Here is a 24,709-nt window from a genome sequence, read left to right as displayed (position 1 = left end):
TAAAAATCTGCAAGATTCCCCATTGAGCATTATCTCTCTTTCCATCATAAGTTATATTATCTCATATTCCTGAAGGAGCATTATTGTATTATTAAGTGAGAGAGCTAAGACTCAATATGCTTTTTCCAGGAAAAATCACTGGAGTTCCTGAGTGCAAACGTACATCTATGAAAAGCTGACAAAAGCCAGGAATGTTTTATTATGATCTTTTATTATGGGTGTCTGTCAGAAAAAAAGATCAACAACCACATACAAGCTTACAAAGTTTAATTTCAACACATTCTCTGTGTTACTGTGACAAAAGCAGCCCCTTTATTAGTTTTTTGTTGTTGTTGACTTTCACAGGATGCAGGGAAAGTGTCTCCTGCAGTGATACACCAGGAAACATTTTTGACAGGAGACAAGTACAGATGGTGCAACTGTGTTTTGAATGCAAGGCAACAATTCTGACCTAGAGTTTTCAAAGTGAAAATACATTAGCACCAGACCACGTGTCTTTAAAGACTTGCCAAATATTGGTAAACTTGACCAGCAATGACCAGAAAAAAGAAAAGCACCTTTAAAAGCAGTTGATATTCAAGATTAATTATGGCTTCAAAACTATTTCTTTAAATTCTTGCACTACATTCTACTTTTTTTTAAACCAATATTTTAGGAACGTAAGTTTTGGCATTTCATACAAATTTTTCATCTTCTGGGACTCATAGAATTCATTTATGTTTCTGACCAGGTTGAGGTAGTTGAAACAGGAAGTTCTTTTCTAATTTCTTGCTTGACTGTTTCAGAAGAAAGGTAATCTTTTAATGGTAAGCACCGTCATTGCTCTGAAAATGGGCTAGGATTCAAAGAATGTAACGCAGTGTTATTGGAAGAGTGTTGAAGTTTATTTATTATAGCACCATTGAGACATTTTGAAATTGAAATTGGTAAAAAAATAGAACAATAAGCATTTGAACTGTATTTGGTGTAATAGCAAAAACAAATATCCTTTTTTGGTCAAATTACACTTTTTTCCCAAGAATTTTGGAAATAAATAACTGGAACTTGGTCACTTGTACTGGCTGACAAGATTAGAACAAAAGGAACATATGGAGTGTGAAGCTTTTTCTGGGACTTTGGATAGAGTTTGGTTTATAAAAAGCAAACAGGGCCAATGTCCGCACCAAATTCTTGATCAGGACCACCGATATCATAGGGTGCAATATCTACAATAGGTAATCTGACGGCCTTGCGTGTTTGATACTGGAAGACTGTTTTGCCCCATTCCCCAGTGTGTTTCTGTAAAAAAAAAAAAAAGAGCAAATAAAAAATGTAAGTGATAATGACATTACAATTATTTAGTTTTTCTGATGAAGTTTTAAAAATATTTTGCTTAAAGGGAGTTACCAACTTAAAGTTGGTAACTTGCAATGTATACATATAAGACTTGCTCCAGTTCAAAGTGATAATCCTCCCAGCAGATAAACCATATCATTAACCAAAAGCCTTACAGTACTTCAGGGTAAACCCAACAGGGAGATTGCCACAGGCCAGTGCCTTCTCAGAAACCTCAGTTCTGATCAATACTACCAGGTAGGGAGCTAGTTTACTAAGAAGTAGATAGTTCTCTTACATTGGAACTTGTGATATATTATTAATATTAGGAATGAATTCTCCTTCTGTTCATAAAGGTAATAACAAAGGGTTGATTTAAAGTAACCTTTAAAATTAAAAACAGATTTTAGATTGAGATCGTATGATGGCAGTTATGTAGAATGGATAATAACCATCTAAATTATCTGATAAAATTTATATCATGGGTTTAAATTTCAATGGCTTTCATAGCAATTAGTTTTCACCAGGAGGTTGAGAAGATAAACTCATTGTTTGTGACATTTAACCTTCCCTGGAATGAATCAGTATTCAATATAACTCACACTGAATGCCATCTTTTGTTCACACTCATTATTTTTATTCCTTCTTTTAAAAATAGCATGATTAAATGAGCAAGCTGAGCTCATCATAAGATATGCTTATAAAAATGCTGATACTTACTGTGCAACCATCCTCCAGAACTGTGTATGTGAATTTGCTATTTCCTTCAGCCTTGAATTCACCTTCATTTGACCCCATCAGCTTCAAGGCTTTCTTTACATTCCCACTGGCATGATCCATGTATGCAATGCTATTCTTGCAGTGATATGTGATGTTCTGAGAGGCCCGGCTGGAGAGAAGTCGGAGGAATGCCAGCTGGACATCGAGGACGTCTTCGGGAAGTTCAGGATTGCCATAGCTAAACTGTGGTGGGGAACAAATAAAGCTGATCAAACATTTTAGCAGCAATTATGCCTAGTGGATTTATACAGAGAGTATGGTCACAGTAATATAAATTGTTTATGTATTTTATCTACAACTTTTTATTGCATGTATAATATATAATGTCAGAGTAAAGAAGATCTTAAATTTGAAAGAAAGGTGATTGTGTATTAAGAATCATTTAATCTAATTTAGTTTTGAGAAACAAGTTATAATTGCTATCTGAGTATATACAATCTTTTGCACCTTTCTATTTATTAACTATCTTTGCTTTGCGATGAACAAATGGGAGGAACAAAAAATTAGGGAAGCAAAGATAAATCAGTTAAAGAAAAATGGCGTATCTTTTCTTACCTGAAAACCACCCTCCATGGATTCTCCAAACCAAACATGTTTCTTCTCAGCACCAGAATCTGTCCACCAGTTCTTCTGTGGGATAGTCAAAGGACTGGCACTTATGCACGTTTCCCCAGTTTCCATGTTACAGTAGACTTTAATAGCATCCAATTTGCAACCTTGGTTAGGATCAACCCAATATTCTCCTGAATAGTCACAAAGAGGACAATGGAATTGGTTATGAAGTCCAGTAATGGGATTTAGGCCACAATGATTTTGTAAGGCATTCATGCTATAGTCTAACCAGTCGCAAGGAGTCTGACTCAACTGGAGTGACTGAGTGAGGCATTCACAATGTTGACTGCCAATGTATTGGTATTTTACATATTTCTACTTTTTAGTGTAGCATAATAGAGGAACTTTGGGATAGTTTCATAATTTGAAAAATTTAGTAATTAGATTATTATAAAAACTATTTCAATGAATATAGGTTACAATGATTAAATTGCAAATTATGACTGCATCAAATTACAAATATTTGATCCTGAGAACAAAGTGATATATGTTGTTTATAACTCAAATAACTTTGTGATGATATGAAGAAATGTGCCCAAACATGATTTGTTTTAAAATTTCTACAAAATTGTCTTTAAATTTTCCTATATTGGAATATTTCAAATTTATGTTACAGTTTAAGTACATCTATAAAATTCATGTTTTCTTACAACATCAAGGAGTTTCAATTCAACTAACACTATTTAAGGATTATTCCTGCTATATAATATCTTCTACTCACAGTAAAAATTTCCTTTTCCCTAAATTTGAATACAGGCAGTTTTCTCTGTTATCTTGTTGCTATGAGTGTGAAAGTTTCCCCAACATACCACTCTGGAGTTCAGGATGGCAGAATTTCAGGTCCCTGCAGTTCCGTGCAGGGTTTTTACGGGAACCATCAGGACTAATGAGGCTTTCTATTTGTCCATTGACTGATTTGAGTGAGGTCATAATCTCATCGGTGTTGATTTTGAAATCTATCGGTTCATCTCCATAATATGGGGCAAAACCACCAGCTTTTTCGGCTCCAACACCAGCAATGGCAGCAACCCCGCCAGCACCACAACATGGACCAGGGGCACCAGGAGGTCCAGGAGGGCCTGGTTGTCCTGGGTGGCCTGGGGAGCCCTAGAAGGAGTAAGAACATACATCACTGATGTGTAAGAACATATGTCATTGATGTGAACTTGTTTGGTATCCACAGAAAGAATACATTGCTAGCCCAATAAAATGTCTTACAAAGAATTAATACATTGTGTAAGCATAATTATTTCGATACAAGTTTGGGTTGTTTTTTGATAGAATATTAACCAATTTATAACTATAATCCATTCTTAGGAAGTTTATTGTGTTCTACTGTATAGGAAGAAATGGTGTTAGATCACAAATTTTACTCTATCATGTGTTCTAAGATGTTAGCAATTCTAATGCTGACAGGTCAGAGGAGTTATGATCAGGAAACCTAGATTCTGACCCCAGATTTATCATTAACCTTGTGTTTTGGGGTTAACCACTTAACTTTGTGTTTAATTGTGTAACTTGTGGGGTTAATAGTTTTTCTTCCATTTACCCCAAAGGCGTGGGATAGGAATGTGTTAGAAATGATGGTGTAAGCAGCAAAACAGGAATAATCACTGAAGCTGTTTGAGCAGTGGAATGCATCAGTACTTTAAACCTGTCATTATGATGATCATAGTTGTGAGCTGTCTAATATGAGATCAGCAGTGGCAGAGTTCTTTTTATTCACTGAGCTATTTTCCTTTTATTCACTGAACAGTTTTCATTCTGCTAAAACTGTTATCTGATCAGTTAACTGTTATCTGATCAGTAAAACTGTAAGGAAGGTTTTCTTGATTGCTCCCTGTTATGGGCAGTGTGGTGGAGAAGTTTTCATGTGGTGGAGAATGTCCTAAAGTCAGTGTTCAGTTCCTAACTTAAGTTCGGTAATTGTATTGTGTTTAACTAGCCATCTCAATTTTAAAATATTGCAAAGTGTTTCTGAAAATGTGAAGATGATAGCAAATTAAATACACATGTTTATAAGTAATGTCTTACCTCAGATCCTCTTTCACCTCTGTTACCTCGGGGCCCCGGTGGTCCAATGGGACCAGGGTGTCCACTTGCTCCATCCTTGCCAGGGGGCCCGCTAGGTCCAACAGGTCCCTAAGAAATGAACATGATATCACAATGCTAGAATACTTCCCTGCAGTGCGAAAATGTTAAAACATGGAACTTCCAATCTCTCTCTCTTGTACATACTCTGGGGCCTGCGGGGCCTGGACTGCCAACTGCACCTTGATGACCAGCGGGACCCTGAAAGGAAAGGAAGGTGCATTTGAGTGATGCCTTCAAGAAGCTCAGTGAACTGTATTTTCAAGGTCAGATCAAGAAACTTGAGGCTCAAGATGAACCATGAGCTCTTTTTCCTTATTCTCCCCATTGTCTCATGCCAACTACTATTTCAAATAAGCCCTTAAATTGATTTCTAATCTCTTGGAGCATAGGCTTTTAGAGATGAACATTCTTCCATTACTGATCTCTAAAGTGTGCCTATCTCATCAGTGAAAATGCATTGAGAGGACTTTCTAGCACAGCGGATGCACTTACCGGAGATCCGGGGGCCCCTGGGTTGCCAGGGAATCCGCGATGTCCTTTGATGCCCATAGCACCACGCTCACCGGTTTCCCCTTTGTCACCGCGTGGGCCTTGGGGACCCTTTACAAACACATTTCAAATTAGGATCATACACACACGCGTCGGAAAAACAAATTAGAACTCACAACAATTAAGTCCATTTTATAATATTCTACAAGCGAGAAGTCCCATCGACAGACTGCGTACGTGCAACTATACAAAATGCTGTGGTTGCTTCGATTTTGGACTGAGAATTGTATAGAGCCCCAATAATTGCCATGTATACACACGGCCCCAAGGACATTTTAGATCCTAAATTGCTTTCTGTTTCATCAAAGGACAGTTTAAATTTGGTTCCATAGTTATGTATTTATTCATCCCTTTTTCCTGAACATGCTAGAAAATAGACTGTTTCCTACACCATAGACTTAGTTAAAATAGACAACAAACAAACAAACAAAAACTCACAGGAGGACCTCTTGATCCGGCAGGACCTGGGGCCCCAGAAGGACCAGCAGGGCCCTAAAATAAAAATACACAAATAAACACAGGGGGAGGTGTTTGCTTTTTGATATAGATTTGTTTTATTTAAATGCTAATCTTTTCATTGTGGGAGAATAATGGTATGCTTGCTGATATTACTGAAAGTTAGTATTACTTTTTCCTTACAAATCCTTGACCTGTTTATAGCTTTACCTGGGGGTCTAAACAGGAAAAAGAGAACATCCTGTTAGTTCAACTATATGTTGATGAAGCGGATATACACTTGGTGTGATTAATACCATTTTGAATTTAAAAAATGAACTCTTCATTGACTATTGCCAGAAATCTCTCATGTATCTTTGTCACCACAATTGTCTAAGGAATGACTAGTATACAAAACTGTAAAACAAATGAGAGTAGATCTTTCGGTTGGCAGATATGACATTCTATCGTCTATCTACTGAGTTCTTTATTGCGGAAAACGGATAAGTAAGGAACGATGGTGTTCATTAGAACTCACAGTTTCTCCTCTGTCACCGCTCTTTCCAGCTGGACCGACAGGACCAGGAGGGCCTGGGTGACCAGGAGCTCCAGGGGCACCAGGAGAGCCATTTTCACCACGGTCACCCTGTGGACAAGATCACAGTTCCAAAATCGATCTGATCAGCAGTTATTGCTTTAATTACATCTATTAAAAGGTATAATTAAAACCTACAAAAAAATTACTGTACTTGGGTTTATTATACCTTGGCACCTGGAGCTCCATCTCGGCCTGGCAGACCATCTGATCCAGGGTTTCCCTGATTAAAGAAAAAAAATAAGAAAAGAAATCAAAATTTTTGGAACTATTTAAATACCATTGAAGCCATACATTCTCAATGGGTAAAATATCATTCCTAAAGAGAATAAAAATTGGTTCTTTGGAGTGAAAAATCTTAGATGTGACAATGGGTGTGGCCCTACAAGGGTTGACAATGCCTACATGGAGAGGCAGTACACCCGTGATACTACAGTTTCACAGGGTAAGCGAGAAAGAAGTGACTAGGAAACTAAAAAGCGTTCTTAGGAGAGAGGTAATACATAAAAGCTCGACACACAGTAATTTAAGCAGATAATGAAAATCTACAATTTAAGAAAGGACTAATCACAGATAATACGCAGAATATTTTTACCCGGAAGGAATGCTGTAAACTGGGGCTTTCCCCATCCCCAACAAGAGTTTATTTAGCTAAAGGTCATATCCCTCTCCATTAATGATCATTCACTGCATAAATATTAAAGAACATGAACAGTTAAGGCTGAGTTGTAATAAATTGTAATAGAAAGAATATTTATTACTAGAGAAAGAAGGTGAACTTTGATATGTGGCAATATTTACACTTCTAGACCCAAGTAAGGCCAATTTGAACCTTGCTTAAATGTTATGGAAGGCAGGAGGAGAAGGCAATGACAGAGGATGAGATGATTGGATGGTGTTACTGACTCAGTGGATATGAATTTGAGAAAACTCCAGGAGATGGTGAAGGACAGGGAAGCCTGGTGTGCTGCAGTCCAAAGGGTCTCAAAGAGTCAGACGTGACTTAGCGACTGAACAACAGCATGCCTCATTGGATACTTTCTGAGAACTAGTACTTACATCTCTTCCAGGCTCACCAGCTGTACCAGCCAGACCAGGAAGACCCTGGGGGCCAGGAGGACCACGTTCTCCATTCTGACCACTAGGTCCTGGTTTACCATTTTCACCCTGTGTACAAAGAAAGAAATTCCTATTTCTTTCCAGGAAATCAATTAATACGATACTTTTAGATGTCTTTATTTCCCAGGGATGAACTTTGTATTATTCAATTCTTATGGAATTTGTTCCTAAAACTATCCCTGCCAGAGGAAAAATGCTTTGGGGAACAAACTTCTTGTATGTTCTAACTTGTTCAATGAACCTGGATGCCTGAGTAATTACATTGATTATCATATTCGAATACATCCTAATATGAGGTGCATAAGTAGACATGGCTATTGTAAGAAAAAAATAACGATTAATCATCATGAAACCACAGGTTTATGGTGCCCATTAGAATTAGGTTATATCAAATGTTTGGCTCTATTTAAAGAATATACATTTATTGGATATGTTCATATAAATCAAATAGACTTAAATGTTATATTGTAATTTCACTACAATATTATATGACTATCAGTTTAAAAGGGTGCTCAAAGTGTCAAAATGTGAGCCCTAATAAAATACAATTTTATTACCCTATTTGCTAAATGGATATTTAAGACGCTAAGCCCTAGGATGTTATAGAAGTATCAGTGAAAGAAAGTCAGGAGAATAAAATAAATTGAGTTGATGGATAATTGGTATCAATTAAAGGAATCACAGGTCTACAAGCTGAGATTATTTTCCCCTTCAAGACTGACAGTCAGCAAATGGAAGAATGCTGACAAGTTTCCTAACAGAGGTATTTGAGATGACAAGATATTTCCTGTGATATCAATCTATTTGTGTTGGTGTTCACAGTTGGTCTATGATGTGCATTGTTTTTGGATTCCAGAGCCTCTTGATAACATGCATGCTTCCTGAAACTGAAAATATCGAGAATGTACATCTAATTACAGGAAAACTTGTTCATTACATACTTGCTATGGTCGTGTGATGTCTAAAGACTATCAGTCTTCATAAAGGAAACCAAGGTCCAGTGAAAGATAGCTACACTCACCTTGATGCCCTGTGGGCCGGGGCTGCCCCTAGCACCTGGCATGCCTGGTGGGCCTGCAAGACCTCGTGCTCCAGTAAGTCCTGCAATTCCGAGTGGGCCTGGAGCTCCCTGTTGTGATGGACAATGAAATCTTGGTTACTCTTTATGTGACTATGTTTTCCTCTGTTGATTTGTGATTGAAAATAAAACTGTTATTAATCAATAGAGCAAAGAAAGCACTCACCGGAGGGCCCTGGGGGCCAGGTGCTCCCCTCTCACCTGGTGGACCAGAATCACCCTTTGGTCCAGAGATCCCGGGGCTGCCAGGAGCACCATTACTGCCAGGTGGACCTGGGGGACCATCTTTGCCTGGAGCACCGCTGGAGCCTGGGGGGCCTGGGTTACCCTACAAAGAAATGTTTGATATTAGAATATTTTATAATGAAAAAGTACATTTTTTCTTCCCTCTTTCACCTGGATTCGAATAATTTTATATGGAATTTAATAAAAAGAGAAGTTGCAGTGGATAAGTTTCTCACCCTACGCATATATGAGTACTCTTTATGGAATATATGGCTTAAAATTATTTTAAAAAGTACTTACATTACTGCCAGGAGGGCCAGGAGGACCACGCCCACCGGGGAAGCCAGCAGCACCCTGCAAAATGATAAATATACTTTCGAATGTCAAAAATCAAGGAGAACAAATAATTAACTACTAAAACAAATATGAAATGTAAGAAATGTGGTAGGAACTGCATTCTATTCTGAGATTTATGGTTTGTTTTTTCCTCTTGGAATTTACATATAACTCACACATGAATACGTGATCATCATTTTATACTCTCTGTAGGAAACTAGGGCTTTCAAAGCAGTTTTTATACAGATTGATATTGATTAATGCTTTTCAATAATAGTCAAGACGATCATTACTTACAGGACCACCAGGACTGCCACGTTCGCCTTTGACACCTTGGGGGCCTGGGGGACCCTATATGGAATGGAGATGGAAATTGTCAATAGGAATAGCATCAAAATCAAAATTTGGGATTAGCATTAAGCCTTTGAAAAATCAGTAACTCTGCTTATTATGACAATCATTTACAACACATACAGTCATTATGTTGTACTTTAAACTTATACAATGCACTGTATATGTCAGTTTTATCTCAATAAAACTGGGGGAAAACACTACAACAGAAATGAGAACCTACATCAAAACACAAAAGTAGTAACTCTCTGAGGACATGAAAATAACTTGATGGAGGTAACTAGATTGTTGGAGCCCAGCTTCAAACTCAGAACTGTATTCCTACAAAACCTGTATTCTTGTCACCATGAAAAGCTCTCTCTCGGTGTGAAAATATTAAATTATTGACAAACCTAAGTACTTTCTTTTAGAAGGCTTAGGAAAAGAGAGATACTTACAGCAGGCCCAGAACCTCCGGCGGGTCCTGCAGCTCCAGGAGGGCCTCCTTCACCTTTCTCACCAGGAGCGCCTCTTTCTCCTTTAGCACCAGGCTCACCGTTCTGGCCCTGCATTCAGAAACAAACACAGCCTGTGAACTGACACCCTTCACGGTGCACTGGGCTTATCCTTATTTTTTTCTTCAGAAAATAGAATTCTTCATGCAGAGAGATATTTTTCATCTATTTTTAATTTTTAAATTAATTTTTATTGGAGTATAGTTGCTGTACAATGTTGTGTTAGTTTCTGCTGTACAGCAAAGTGAATCAGCCACAGGTACACATGTATCTCTTCTCGTTTGGATTTTCTTCCCATTTAGGTCACCAAAGAGCATTGAGTAGATTTCCCTGTGCTATATAATAGATTCTTATTAGTTATCTATTTTATACATAGTTATGGATATATTTAGATGTTAAAATTGGAAGACTCTCTGAAGACATGGAAGAAACAAAGTCAATGAAAATGTTTCCATGATAAAGATTTCCCTGGTGTCCTGTGGTTAGGACTCCATGCTTCTACTGCAGGTGGCATGAGTTTGACGCTTGGTTGGGGAATAAGGTCCCACACCCCACACGAAGCCACCAGAAAATAAAAAGTTTCCATGATTAAAAAAAAAAAATGTCCAGAAAGTGGTACGATTGCCATTATTTTTTATAAGGGAGAACCTCTCTCTAAGGATTGTGCATTTCAAAGCAAGCACCAATAAATGCATTTGAGAAAGATGGAGCTTAGAGGAAATTTTATTTAGTACCATTTAAAAATGGAAGAACGTTAATAAAAACTTTCAGAGTGCTTTAAATCTAGGAGATCGTGTTAGTCTTATTAATCTGGTGTAAAGGCAGGCCAGGTGTTTTTGTATCCATCTTTTAAACAGTAAGAATAAAGTTCAAAAAAAAAAAAAAAAAAAAGGAGGTGGATAAATGAACCCTCATAGAGAATGAGTGGCTGAAATAGACTAGAATTCAGACTTGACTTATTCTCCTACGATTTTTTAGTGAGATAGTGATTCTGGGCTATGTGACATGCGTGTTTTAATGATCATACTTACAGGAGCACCAGGGAAGCCAGCGGGTCCTGGTGGCCCCTGTTCGCCTCTCTCACCCTTAAGTGAAAAATATCCTCATTAGTCACAGTGAAATAGATTCCTATTGGGAGCACATGTCATCCTCTACATCATCTTATCTTTTCCTTTAAGCTAAGGAAAGATAATGTTAGTGTGCAAAGCTAACAGAGCTTAACCTCTAAAGACCTCTCCATTTTTCAATAAAATTCGAAGTAGCAATTTTCTTCTTATTTTTGTAAGAAAAATAATTTGAGAATTTTGAAGTATTTAAAAAACCTAATTGTAAAACTTCTAAAAATGCAAGGATTTAAAAAAATAAAAATAAGGTTAAAGTGTTTAGAAATCATTCAATTAGTTAAAAACATTTACTAAATATCTCTCCTGAGTCTGCAAACCCCGAAAGCAGAGAATTTTAGATCTAGAAGTAGCCTCGGGCAAAGATCCTATGGCTTTAAGAAATACTCTTTTACAAATGCATATTATTACTTATGCAACTTCTATATTTTTTTTCCAGAATTACTTAGGAAAGATGGCAAGATTTTAAATGGTCTCACAGTCTCTTGTGAATCTTAGCTTTAAGAACTTTAACCTTGCCTTGCATGTCATATGATGCTATCCCACCATTGAGACTAGGACCATGGACAGAATTGCTAAAGAGGGAGGCACAGGTAGCTGCTGCCTGTGTGGGGCTCAAATGATGTTAAAATGTCTGTAACACTTACAGGGCCACCGCGAGGACCAGCTATACCCGGAACTCCAGGGGCACCACTTTCACCCTTAAAAAAGAAAAAAAAAATTGTCCTTCATCCAAACAGCAACAAAAGACACTTTCTGTTTCTAAACAGTGTTAAGTGTTACCTTATCTCCAGGCTGACCAGCTGGGCCAGGAGGACCAATGGGACCAGTGGGACCCTAAAGAAATAGAAATATACTTTAATATTGAAGATGAACAGCATCATTTTCCTTATTAATCAAAAGGCATATATATGGATATATTGTTCATCTAATAAGCTAGATAATGTGCTCTCCTTGATGGCTTGAATTAGATACTCTTTACTCAATGTGAAAATACCACACAGTTTACTAAATACAAGATTCAGTGGCAATTTATTGATCCAGTTTTCTTTCTATTGCAGAAGATAAATAAGACATGATGTAAGATCTTACAGTCATATCTTTTAAAATTAAAGTGTACTGCTTTATTTAACTGTATAATAATTCAAAATATTTAATTTAACCAAAGTATTGTTGCACATATCAAAGTTTTCACATCAAAATTTTCAAATATTAAGGTTTACTTATATTACAGAAATATTAGATTTTAAAATATTGGATGATGGCTTACCTATCTAGACTGTTAAAAGTGAAGTATTTATGAATTTGTTTAAAGCAACTTCAGTAAAGATAATGTCTATCTAATGGCTTAATTATCATGTTTATTTGCTACAGTCATATCTAGGTGTTTTCTAACGTGAACAGAATTGATTGTAATGTGTTTTTTTAACTTTTATTTTGAAATAGTTTTATGGATGCATGGAAGATTGCAAAGAAATATACAGGAAAATTCTGTACATCTTTCTCCCAACCTCTCTCAGGATTGCATCTTACAGAATTATGGTATAGTAATCAAAACCAAGAAACTTACATTTGTACAATCCATAGAGTTTTTCAGATTGCACCAGTTACACATGCACTTCTTTTTGTGTGTATATGTATATGTAATTTTTAATGCAATTTTATTATGTATAACCTTGCATGACCACCATCACAATCAAGATATTCAAATATCCAATTACCATAAAACACCCCCTTATATCATCTCTTTATAGTTATATCCATCTCCCTCTCCCCTATTCCTAACTTCTGGCAACCATAAAACTATTCCATATCTCAAATGTTTCATGAACATCATGCAGTATGGATCCTTTCAAGACTGACTTTTATCACTCAGCATGATGTCCCTGGTGTGTGTCTGTGTTGTTGCATGTATCAACGGTTCATTCCCTTTTATTGCTAAGTAGTATTCCATGGTATGAATATACCATGGAATTTCAATGCTTTTTTTAAAATGAAAAAGTTCCTTCATGAGCAGTATTGATTATCTTGGGTTTTAGTGAATTACTATGACTTCAGCTTGTAATATTTATCATACTTTTGAGATTTTTCCATTCTCAGGTCATTGTTGAACTGTTAGTGATAGAAGTCAGGAATTTTAACAATCATGTCATTTAGTTCTTTTTAATGCCCTGAAGGTGGCAAAGTATGATCTAACTTATAAGGAGTTTTTGGAAAAAATAAGTTGAGGTGAAGGGCTGTTCCATACTACATAAATTTTGCTTCTCCCCAATTTGAGTACTCACCCGTGGACCATCTTTCCCTGGAGCACCATCGACACCTGAGCTGCCAGGCTCACCCTGTCAAATAAAAAACAATGGCATCAGATTAGAGGCATCTCCAATGAAAATATGACAAAAAGAGGAGCAACCCTCAAGAGTCACTGCAATGCATCATAGGTGTCCCGATTAAAAAGTTTCTCTAGAAATGGATTACTTTCCAGTAATGTTGCCTTCCTTTAACCAAAAAAGTCTGTGATATTACATAATTAACAGAAAATAGGTTGATACCTTGTCACCCTTTGGACCAGGGCCTCCAGGACCCCCTCTTTCTCCAGGCATTCCTTGCAGACCAGGTGTACCAGCAGAACCAGGTGGCCCAGGGGGACCAGCAGCACCCTGAAATTAAAGGAGAAATCATAGCTCACAAGAAAGATAAGGAATGCATTTTGTAAAATCTAAGTGAATTGAATTGGGTTGGGGGAGTTACCTTTCCTCCTTCGGGACCAGGGGGGCCAGCTCCACCTCTAGGTCCAGGGGGCCCTCCTGCTCCAGGAGGTCCGCGTTCACCGGGAGCACCAGAATCACCCTGTAGGAGGAAGACAGAAAATCCCTGTTAGGAAACTCAGGCTTCAAACCAAACAAAAACACCCTACATTGTGTTATTTTGATACAGATCACAATGCTCTTAACTTTTGAATACTCTGGAAATTTTAACAATTATAAACTGTATTTGATCAATTGAGTGAAAAATGGAAACTTAAACTGAGTTACTCTAAGCAAAGGAATTTTTATACCTGGCCTGATGAGCTAGCTTTGACGCTATTATTATTTTATCACAAGGGGAACATTTGAAAGGTTTTCTCTCAAAACCGTTTTCCTGTAGAGAAGCAATGCACTAGAAAGGTTTTCTTTTGAAATTTCAGGCCCATAGGTGACTCTACTTTGTTTATTCATGTCAGAAAATTCAATTTTCTAGATGATGCAAATTTAATGTATTAGAAATGTCTTGGATTATCCTAAATGTATTCATCAAACATTTTCAATGTTGCGCTTCTAAAAAAGGAATATTTTGGTTTGATATACTAAAAATGCTGAAGAAATGAGAAAGTAAGTTGAAATATTTACCTTGCCTCCTGGAATTCCAGGTGCACCAGCCTCACCCTTTGGACCCTAGGACAGTGATGACATTGCGTGATTAGGCTTCTATCAGAATGCATGTTATGTAAATAAATAGGCAAAATACACACTTGACTTGTTCAGTTTATCCAGTCATGAGCTATATTCTCTTCTTTAAGGTCCTTTTATGATAAAATTCAAACTTTTAATGGAATAGTTATGACTCAATTTTTTTTTGTTTTGTTAATGAACTAACAAATAACATTTGTTATTTCAAAACTAAATGTTAAAACTCAGATACTGTGGCATGAAAATGTGAAAGCTAATCATTTATAAATGATTATTCTTTTGGCTTCTGAGTTTTGAAAACGTGACATGCAACTTACAGGTTCACCAGGTTTTCCGTTTTCTCCTGGAGGACCACTCGTTCCAGGCAAGCCCTATAAAGAATCATATTTGTATTGTATAATCACTTCAAACGTTGATTATAGGAAAGCTTCTCTTAGTAAGTGTGTTTCTGCAGAGTATTCAAAAAATGGTTCTAGCAGTCTTTTTAGGTGTAGAAAATTTGTAGCCCTCAGAATCCTGTGACAGAGAGGTGATATTCATATCTTAGAAACCTATGTTCATTTCCCTCTATTCTTTCTGTTGTTGTATATAAAATTGAATCATGATTAGATGAATTTAGCTATATACATTTAAATTACAATAAAAATAAATATAAGCATATTGAATTATGTGAACTTCAAAGTAGAAGTCAGATGCACACATTTTAAGCTAAAGATGAATTATCTTTCAGTGTCACAAAAAAATTGAAGTGTTGATTAACTTAACAAATATAGCTATCAAATGAAACTATTGATAAAAATAGGGGCCCAATGACATTTAATTAACAAATTCTTACTTGCAGTCCTTGTGGACCAGGGGGTCCTGTGTCTCCTTTGTCACCAGAAGGGCCCTATGTAAAAACATAATACGAGATGCTTCACTATAAAATATCTTTTCATATTTATCCACATATTTTTCATCTCATCAGGCCAATTGCTTAATTTAAAAATTAATGGTATGAAGGAAGGCAGAGTCTGGCTTGTGGAAGTGGTGTAAGGAAGACATATACGGCACAAACTTTATTCAGTGTCAGTATTTAGCTAGCTGATTAAATAAACAATCTTCATAATTGCTTTGGTGAGCTATACCAATACAGTGGCAGAGACTGTATAATTCCCAAAGTCTTCCCTCAGGCCCACTCCCATCCACTTCCGTTTCCAGTTCACGCGAGGAAACTTACAGTAGGTCCTGGAGGACCCTGAGGTCCGGTCTCACCATTCTTTCCAGCAGGACCCTAAAAGAAAGCAGTTATGGAAGCAGAGATCAAGAAAACAAAAGTCGTGGGGTTGGAGAGAAATGCCTCTAATACAACAGGCATTGCCTCAGCTTCCAGGATCTAATGCCTGATGACCTGAGGTGGAGCTTATATAATAATAATAGAAATAAAGTGCACAATAAATTCAGTGTGTTTGAATCATCCCCAAACCATCCCCTCTCCCTTGGTCTTTGGAAAAAAAAATGTCTTTCATGAAACTGGTCCCTGAGGCCAAAAAGGTTGGGGAGCACTGTCAGAGGAGTGGAAATGAGTGGATAAAATCTACATACCTGAGGGCCAGGACCTCCAGGGCCACCTCGTTCTCCATTTTTTCCAGGAGCACCCTAAAGAAGTAGCCAGTATTTACTAAATCTCAAAAGGAAAGTATTCATTATCATGTGCTCTCATGTTTTTGATCTGCCCCCTACTCACACATGTATATATCCCCAACTGAAAACTTATTTCTAGACTAGGCTTCCATAAGTGTTCTGCTCTTTGCCCGGAACTCCAGAAGAAAATACGTTAGCTCCCTTCTTACACGGTAGAGGGAAGCTTCTTTCTCTTATACTCTTCTGTGCTTTGAAGTGGAAATCAGTTTGGGGCCATCTGCACCCCCATATGGAAAATAAAAGAACTTCCATCAACTATTTATTGAAGAAATGAAGGAAGGAACTCACATCGTTTCCTTTGGGACCAGGGAAGCCCATGACACCAGGCTGACCTCGCGGACCAGGCGAACCTGGAGGACCGGGTCGACCCGTCTCTCCTTGGCTTCCCTAATAAGAAAAAATTATATTAACAGAAATTTCAAAAAGTCTGATAGAATATGCAGTGTACATCCTAAAGCTATACAATATACATGAAGGCTAGTCCAAATTGTGCATTTAACCATTCTCTGGACTTGTAAAATGAGATGTTGAAAATGTACTTACAGGAGGCCCTGGTTTCCCATCACTGCCTGGTCCTCCGGGGCTACCAGGAATACCCTAAATTGAAGAATTCAGTCAGTCAGCTGATTTAAAAATGATAATTAAAAAAAAAAAACTAAAAAATCTATCTATAAAATTTTGAGATTTTCACTGACATATGTAGCCTCATGGAGAAGGCAATGGCACCCCACTCCAGTACTCTTGCCTGGAAAATCCCATGGGCGGAGGAGCCTGGTAGGCTGCATTCCTTGGGGTCGCTAAGAGTCAGACACGACCGAGAGACTTCACTTTCACTTTTCACTTTCATGCATTGGAGAAGGAAATGGCAACCCACTCCAGTGTTCTTGCCTGGAGAATCCCAGGGATGGGGGAGCCTGGTGGGCTGCAGTCTATGGGGTCACACAGAGTCGGACACGACTGAAGCGACTTAGCAGCAGCAGCAGCAGCAGCAGCAGCATGTAGCCTCATATTTACACACATTTTCCTGTCTTTAAATATCTTACTCAAGCATTCTATTTTATGTTCTTCAATCTATACCAGGTTAAATTTTTGTAAAATAATTTTGTTTCATCTGAGCCTACAAAACATAGTGTCTGACAAGTTATTTTTGAACGCTCTTCATTTGCTTTTCCTCTTACTAAATGACAGTGTGGATCAAACAAGTGTTTCTCTTTACCCTCAATCCTGGACCTCCAGGGAGACCATCTCTGCCGGGCTCTCCAGCAACACCTCTGGGCCCTGCAGGGCCTGGGCCACCACGGTCCCCAGGAGGACCCTATGTAGTGAAATAAACCAACATGTATGTAAAAGAGCCTTCGTTGACCTGGACATTGATGGTACTGGGGTTGCAGCTAGAGAACTTCTTTTGGCCCCTTCAAGAGAGATGGGACATTGCCGACATGCTCAGTGTAAAGCACATTATCTATTAGCTTGCATAATATATTAAGGTAACTTTGATGAACATCACATGCTGAAGGAACTGATATTTAGTGGGCTTAGCAATATATTTTGGTGCATATAAAATCAAATATCTTTGATGTTATGAAATCTGATTTATATTGCACTTCAGAGTTTTCGAAGAACTTTCAGGCACTTTAATTTATTCTTGTAATTATATTGAGATAAATAATTCCTAGTTCAAAGATAAGTTAAAGAGTTCTCACAGAGGTCGAGTAACGTTAGTTACAAAGCTAGGAGAATGGCTGAACAGGAGCTGGAATCATTGTTTTACATTGGGAATTATTATTATTTTTAGTTCCAATATATTTCCTTCAGATATTTAGGTTTTAATTAATGGGAAACTGTTTAGAAGAATATATCTTTATATAGCACAAGCATTTCTCAAAATTGAAACTAATGTTCTATACCTTTTCTCCTGGAAGGCCATTTGCTCCAGCAGGTCCTCGGAATCCAGGCACACCCTGGAAATAGTGAAAGGCAAATATTTAAGTCCAAAACGTGAAAACTTTTCCATAATTCTCATAGTATAAGATGCTTCAAAATAATCTTTGTGATTGAGTACTACTCAGATTAAGAACAAACACAGTTGCCTCACCACGAAGGTGAAGTTCTATGATTGTTTTCCTTTTCCATGCCAATGGGAGACATACCCTTTCTCCTGCAGCTCCAGGAAGTCCATTTGCACCAGGTTCTCCAGGAGAACCATCTTTGCCATCTTCACCCTTAGGTCCTGCGATACCTGGAGAACCAGCTTCTCCCTGTGAAATGACAGAAATAATGACTGAACTTCAAGCACTTTTTTTTTTTTTTTACCTGCTTAGTTCTAAACTATGTTCTACATTTCTAAGAAATAACTGAATCTGTTGAGGCAATACTTACGCGTTCCCCACGTGGTCCTGGGTCTCCTTTGGCTCCATTCTTACCGGGTTCACCCTAAATGGAACATAATTGTGGCTTAATAAACAGGGAGAATAGACTAGCAAAATCATCACCAGTCACAGCAGATTCAATTACAAAAACAATGAAATCAATATAAATTCAATGGAACAAGAACAAAGAGCCTGTTATTTTTATTGTGAGAAAGAAGCCACACCTCTCAATGAAGGAAAACAAACAAACAACTTACTGCAGCACCTCGTTGCCCGGGAACACCATTGGTGCCAGGTGGCCCTGGAGGACCACGAGCTCCTATCAGCCCAGGAGCCCCAGGAATGCCAGCAGGACCCTGGAAACAATCCAAGCACATTAACATGAGCCAGACTTGAATTTTCTTTTCTAAGTAACCAACTTAAATGTCTTATCATGCTAAATACAAAGGAAGCCAAAAATATGTGTTGAACTGAGATGAGGGTGAGTTGTGGGGACATCTTACCATTTCACCTTTGCCACCAGGACTACCATTACTCCCAGGAGGCCCCTAGAGTGGGAAAAGAGCATATTCATAATAATGCCAACAGTGCACCTACATTTGAAGCTGCTTATATAAACTAAAATAAATTTATTAATGGGTGTTGTGCTTTATTGGGGTAGGAAATGAAGACCCACTCCAGTATTCTTGCCTGGAGAATCCCATAGACATAGGGATCCCACCAGGCTACAGTCCATGGGGTCACAAAGAGTTGGACATGACTGAAGCGACTTAGCATGTATACATGTTGAGCTTTACAGAGATTAGGTGATTCCTCCAACTACAGGACAACACATAAAAAGTAGCAAAAAATGATCATTATCTGAATAAATTAAAGATAATATGCACTTGGACTAAATTATTAATAAGTACATAAAGAGAAGAGTTTTTTTTGGTCTGGTTTTCTTTTCTGAATTTCTCTGATTGGTGATTAGTTTGGGGCATAGTCTTCAAGGTATCAGATAGCTATTCATCCTCTACTTCATTCGGTGTCATATAACCACAACATTCATAAATTCTAGAAAAGCACAGACCTCAAAAATTAATTTCAGTATTTAAAATCAGTAATTTCAAAACAATATTTATCTTAGTAGAGGCACTGCAGAGCACTAAGCATTTTTTTTTCAAAAAAGTAACTTTAATTGACAGCAACATTAAAATATATGCTTTCATGAAATGAAGTGTAGCAATACTCTTCCTCTCAGTCGTTTTTGGTACTTACAGGGGGACCTGGAGCACCAGCATGTCCCTGAGGTCCAGGTTCCCCTCTTTGTCCAGGGGCGCCACTTGAACCAGGAGATCCTGCAGGTCCAACTTCACCCTAAGAGATGAAACCCCTAGTAGTCAGTCTCCCTTTCCACTTCTGATCTCTTAGCTAGTTTATTATTCAGTCCTGCTTAAATCCATCTCCCAAAGGCTGGGGTAGTATGAAAATTAAAGTGAAGTGTCATTAGTCATAAAGGCAGAAAAAAATCATAACCATGTATATAACTGTGTTATCTCTGTTCACAGAAAGAGATTGGGAGAAAAGAAAAGACATCGGAAGAGATCAGAATACTGAAAGTCAGGGATAACATCCCCTTTGGAGTCAAAGACAGGGCTTCAAACATCCATATAAATCAAAGAAATCCATATGACTATTAAAAAATCATTTCCAAGAAGCAATCCAATGATTTTATAAAGTCTTCAAGATATATTTTACATTCTTCTATGGAAATACATGCTTACCTTAGCACCAGGGGAACCAGGGAATCCTGCAGTTCCAGGAGGACCAGGGGGGCCCTAAAAAATGAAAAAAAGCATTTCAAGATCTCTTAAGTAAAGAAAAACTCATACCACTGGTAAATAATGAATGGGTACATACACAGTACAGAGGAAAACTGTACAGATAAAAACAGTATTATCATTAGAGATGACTATTATATGGAGAAACAATATGGCAGAATAAAATGAAAAATTTGATCCCCCTTTCCCCACCATTTATGCCATGAATTCTGTGACTTTGTATAGGTTGCTTAGCCTTGGAATGTCATTTGTAAAATAGAGATAGCATTATTATCTATCTTTGCAAGACTCTTATAATTGTCCCATATCCAATATTAGCCCGTAACTAACATTGTTAAGCACCATACAGATGTTAGCACCTGGCCAAGTATAATAAGGAGCATCAGAATTTTGTTTATGGACTTAGAGTTTTCAGATTAATTGTTTCTAGATTTTGTTTATGGGATTAGTGTCAGTTTGAATCAGATATTTATGAAAAATGTTGAGTTTTAGGTTTACAATCCATATTATTCCAATATCCAATCCATAATCTCTCATTACACTAGGCACATCAGGGTTCGACAAAAAGTTGCTTACCGGTTGTCCATCACTTCCTCGAGCTCCATCATTACCTCGAGCCCCCTAAAAAGAGAATTTGGTCTCAAACATCTTCCTCTTTCTGAAAGGCTGCTCACAAGTGAAGTGATATTTTAACTAAAAGTCTGATGCAACTGAGTTGACTTTTCTTCTAGTGTATTAAAATCTGCTTAATGATATACTTAAAAAGGCAAATTGTTAAAAATTCTGATATGTACAGCAATGATCTGATGTAGAAAATTTGGATTCTGTTTTAAGAACTGAATGCAAGTTAATACATTAAAAAATCCTCACCAGTTAAACTATAAAATGCTTATTTGTTTGCTTATAATTATTGCTAATTATGGAGGTGACTTTAAATGCAACTTTATAAAAAGTTTTTTGCAGATTGTCACAGCCTGAAAACTAACCGAGATGCTTATCGGTGACTCAGATTGCAATTGTGTAATGACAGTAGGAATACTCACTGCGGCTCCAGGAAGTCCTGGCCGTCCTCTCTCACCAGGAGCCCCTCTTGGACCCTAGAGGATAAAATTAGAAGTGTGGTCTTACTTTCAACTAGACATGTGTAAGAATGGCTGGGGAAGCAGGGAGGCAAGTTCTGCATTAGATAGAAGTTAATAATAAAGTTGAAAATTGTATGATAAGAAACATAATTACCATGGGTCCAGGAGCTCCATTTTCACCTGGAACGCCATTTTCCCCCTAGGAACATGTAACATATGTCACCATTTTGTGTAACAGGAAAAAAATTTATAATTTTTTCAACACAGTATGTTATAAAAAACATATGGAACCGAAGAAAAAGATTACATTAAGCAATATCAAATTTTGTAGCAATCTTATATACTGTAAATCTCATATTTTCATTTTAAAAACTTGAAGACTAAACAGAAGAAGTCAACGTGTTACTTGGGGATACTTAGTCATTTCTAATCTAGACAGTTTAAGTTATCAGCTTTCATGGAAGCTTTAATAGAACATCTCAGTTATATCTCCCTATTATTTAGCTCCTAAAATGTAAAACCCAGGTAGGTTTTAGAAAAATCCAAACCCTAAAATATAAACCTTAAATATAGCTATAACATTTAAATAAATTTATTTATCAAAATGTGAGTTTGTTGTGATTTACCTTTAATCCAGGAGCACCAGTTTCGCCTTTCTCTCCATTTCGTCCATCAAAGCCCTATGAAATATAAAAAAGTAGTACAAATATTAAGACCTGTTAACAATTCAGAATAGTTAAAAACTTTACATTAAATTTTTATAGCTAGCTTTAGCACATAGCACTCTTTTCAACACTGACATAAATGATTTAAAACTCTGTTAAGTGCACTAAAGAACTGAGACATTGATTTTATAGTAAAAAAAAAAAATGTGATCTAATTAGAAAGTACAATTTAGTTCAGTTAGGAAGTTGCCTTCACTGTAGAGTAGCAAATATCTGTGTCATAAATTTTATTTCTATGAAGTTGATAGAATTTCCATCTAGTTGTTTGACACTACCTAATATTTTGCCTAGAATAAAGTCATTTGATTTGAACTGTAAATCATATTGACTAAGAATAGTTATCAATAATTTATTTTCATCTTTTCTGACAGTGGCAATGAGACACTTATTCTTTTACAAATATTTTCTGTGTACTTAAGTTCAGCTTTATTGATTTATGTAAAATAAGTAGTTGATTTGGTCAACAAAGTTGATAGATTTAGAAAATGAAAACACAAACAAACAACTAGTTGGAATTAGTCATTTTTGACACATACTCAATTGCCCAATAAAGTTGGCTAGGTAAATAAACATAGCCAAATGGAACAACTTAAGAGTTAATTTAGAAACTGTACTTACTCTATGTCCTTTCATACCAGGGAATCCAGGCATACCAGCTGGGCCTTTCATACCCTAAAAGAAGGAATAAAAAAGATATTAATGAATTTTCAAATAGACTCACAATCCAGTGTCTTCTATTTTAAAGTATAATTTAATCATACAATTGCAACTGAAGACCATTGTGATTACTCCAACTAACTCATTCTGTACTGAAGACTTACAGGAGGGCCAGGAAATCCTCGCTCTCCAGGTCGTCCGGGTCTTCCTGATTCCCCCTAGATGGAGGAGAAAATACATGGGAGCTTGTGTAAGAGAAAACTCACTGCAGCCAGTTAGTGAACTGATTACTTTGTATTTCTCTCACTGAGGATTCATGAACATGGTTAGGCTAAACATATGGTTGTGAGAAAAGATTCCTCAGCAAAAGGAATGAGGCGTGTTTCTCCCACCTTGACATAAGCTCATCAAAAATTCAGGCATCACTCCAAACAAATATATGACCAACTCTCAACCCAGTGGGAAGAATTTGCCATTGGAAATTAAAAGGAAAAAGAGAATAGAATAATATTAATGGTGTTTTTTAAGTTTTTGAGTTCATAAAGCACTGATACTGATTTCTTTATTACAAGAGACAAAGAGAAGAAACATCTCTAGTTAAGTGATAAATTCATGGGATGAGGGGTTTTGTTAGTTTCGAATTTTAAAAATGGTATATATACCTATACAAATAGAGCATAGATATTCAGAGATTAACATGAGCTTAAATGTTATTAAGATAGTAACAAATTTTGGAGTAAGGTTTTTCTTTGAGATTCTAGAACATGGTATATATTATTTAGAACATTCCAGCTTGAATTGTACTGCATCCCCATGCATTTCTTAAAAACTTACATCTTTTCCAGCAGGGCCAGATGGACCTATAGCACCAGGAGGTCCTGGAGGACCCTGAAAAAAGGAAATTAAAAAACAAATACATCTGTAGATTTTTCTGTTACAATCAATTTATTATTATAATTAGGTATATTCCTAGAAAAAAATCCTTTTAGAAAATACTCTGTGTGTCTCATTATGAAAATGACACCTTGAGTTAATAGGTTACCTATATTAAATCCAATTATTACTGTTTATTAAACTTATTTTTAAGGAAAATTAAGAGTACCATGTATCTGTGTTTTATATATATTTATATATATATATAATTATATATATATATATAAATACATCATATATATATAACCCAAATACACTTCTACATTTTTGAGATATTGAACTTTTAAATATATAGGTATTTTGAAATATTAATTCAAACTAACTTCATCTTATTTACACAGACAGCATGTTTTCTTGGTGGACTTTTACAACAAAATTAAGTTTACAAATTATATTTCAAGAAAGTAGACACATAGGTGAACTAATTAATAGATTAATTAATCTATATTTAACAGAAAGAGGAGTTGTATTCATACTAGGAAGTGGACTGTTGTGGTGGCTAATTAGCCAAGAAATTCCTAGATTAAAATAGTGTCTCTAAGATATTGAAATGACTGAGTCCAAAAGATCTTTGGAACCAGTTAAACAATCCTAAAAGTACAGCTTATTATTTTAAATAAATTTGATAAATATTTTGTAGGTTATGTTTTAGAATATAAAGGTGGTTTCTATCTAAAACTGTCAATTTATTAAGTATAGCTATAAATGTTACTTACTGCCGGACCAGCTTGCCCAGGTTCACCGGGGGGACCTTGGTATCCTGGAGCGCCCTAGTGGATAGAATAAATAATATGTAAATATTTTTACACTAACTTAATTTCATATGATTCATTTACATCTTGAAAATAGTATGAAATCAGAATTTGTGAATGTAGTCAGTGAATTCTA

The 24,709-nt window shown here is 36.7% G+C and overlaps 1 protein-coding gene across 1 annotated transcript in view; it reads right to left on the bottom strand.

Annotated features, from left to right (window-relative positions):
* Nucleotides 1–192: 192 nt before the first annotated feature.
* The window catches only part of COL3A1 (collagen type III alpha 1 chain), a 39,690-nt gene continuing 15,173 nt past the window's right edge, over nt 193–24,709 (bottom strand). The window contains exons 7-51 of the mRNA XM_086361679.1: nt 24,538–24,591; nt 23,723–23,776; nt 23,053–23,106; nt 22,850–22,903; nt 22,133–22,186; nt 21,661–21,705; nt 21,468–21,521; nt 21,001–21,045; nt 20,368–20,421; nt 19,862–19,960; nt 19,105–19,149; nt 18,859–18,957; nt 18,612–18,665; nt 18,383–18,490; nt 18,140–18,193; nt 17,449–17,547; nt 16,776–16,829; nt 16,521–16,619; nt 16,134–16,187; nt 15,769–15,822; nt 15,385–15,438; nt 14,867–14,920; nt 14,490–14,534; nt 13,852–13,950; nt 13,653–13,760; nt 13,389–13,442; nt 11,887–11,940; nt 11,751–11,804; nt 11,014–11,067; nt 9,926–10,033; nt 9,435–9,488; nt 9,102–9,155; nt 8,743–8,904; nt 8,520–8,627; nt 7,439–7,546; nt 6,549–6,602; nt 6,323–6,430; nt 5,788–5,841; nt 5,293–5,400; nt 4,945–4,998; nt 4,741–4,848; nt 3,516–3,813; nt 2,650–2,837; nt 2,035–2,277; nt 193–1,278 (exon numbers count right to left, since the gene is read on the bottom strand). Coding sequence (XP_086217805.1) covers nt 1,132–1,278; nt 2,035–2,277; nt 2,650–2,837; nt 3,516–3,813; nt 4,741–4,848; nt 4,945–4,998; nt 5,293–5,400; nt 5,788–5,841; nt 6,323–6,430; nt 6,549–6,602; nt 7,439–7,546; nt 8,520–8,627; nt 8,743–8,904; nt 9,102–9,155; nt 9,435–9,488; nt 9,926–10,033; nt 11,014–11,067; nt 11,751–11,804; nt 11,887–11,940; nt 13,389–13,442; nt 13,653–13,760; nt 13,852–13,950; nt 14,490–14,534; nt 14,867–14,920; nt 15,385–15,438; nt 15,769–15,822; nt 16,134–16,187; nt 16,521–16,619; nt 16,776–16,829; nt 17,449–17,547; nt 18,140–18,193; nt 18,383–18,490; nt 18,612–18,665; nt 18,859–18,957; nt 19,105–19,149; nt 19,862–19,960; nt 20,368–20,421; nt 21,001–21,045; nt 21,468–21,521; nt 21,661–21,705; nt 22,133–22,186; nt 22,850–22,903; nt 23,053–23,106; nt 23,723–23,776; nt 24,538–24,591 — 3,819 coding nt within the window. The 3' untranslated portion in view covers nt 193–1,131. The remainder of the gene's footprint in view (nt 1,279–2,034; nt 2,278–2,649; nt 2,838–3,515; nt 3,814–4,740; nt 4,849–4,944; nt 4,999–5,292; nt 5,401–5,787; nt 5,842–6,322; nt 6,431–6,548; nt 6,603–7,438; nt 7,547–8,519; nt 8,628–8,742; nt 8,905–9,101; nt 9,156–9,434; nt 9,489–9,925; nt 10,034–11,013; nt 11,068–11,750; nt 11,805–11,886; nt 11,941–13,388; nt 13,443–13,652; nt 13,761–13,851; nt 13,951–14,489; nt 14,535–14,866; nt 14,921–15,384; nt 15,439–15,768; nt 15,823–16,133; nt 16,188–16,520; nt 16,620–16,775; nt 16,830–17,448; nt 17,548–18,139; nt 18,194–18,382; nt 18,491–18,611; nt 18,666–18,858; nt 18,958–19,104; nt 19,150–19,861; nt 19,961–20,367; nt 20,422–21,000; nt 21,046–21,467; nt 21,522–21,660; nt 21,706–22,132; nt 22,187–22,849; nt 22,904–23,052; nt 23,107–23,722; nt 23,777–24,537; nt 24,592–24,709) is intronic.

The sequence above is a fragment of the Bos grunniens genome, chromosome 2 (assembly GCF_055505025.1).
Source record: "Bos grunniens cultivar Pamir isolate PY7600 chromosome 2, Bosgru_T2T1.0, whole genome shotgun sequence".
Classification (NCBI taxonomy): Eukaryota; Metazoa; Chordata; class Mammalia; order Artiodactyla; family Bovidae; genus Bos; species Bos grunniens.
This window is presented reverse-complemented; position numbering and strand designations above follow the sequence as displayed.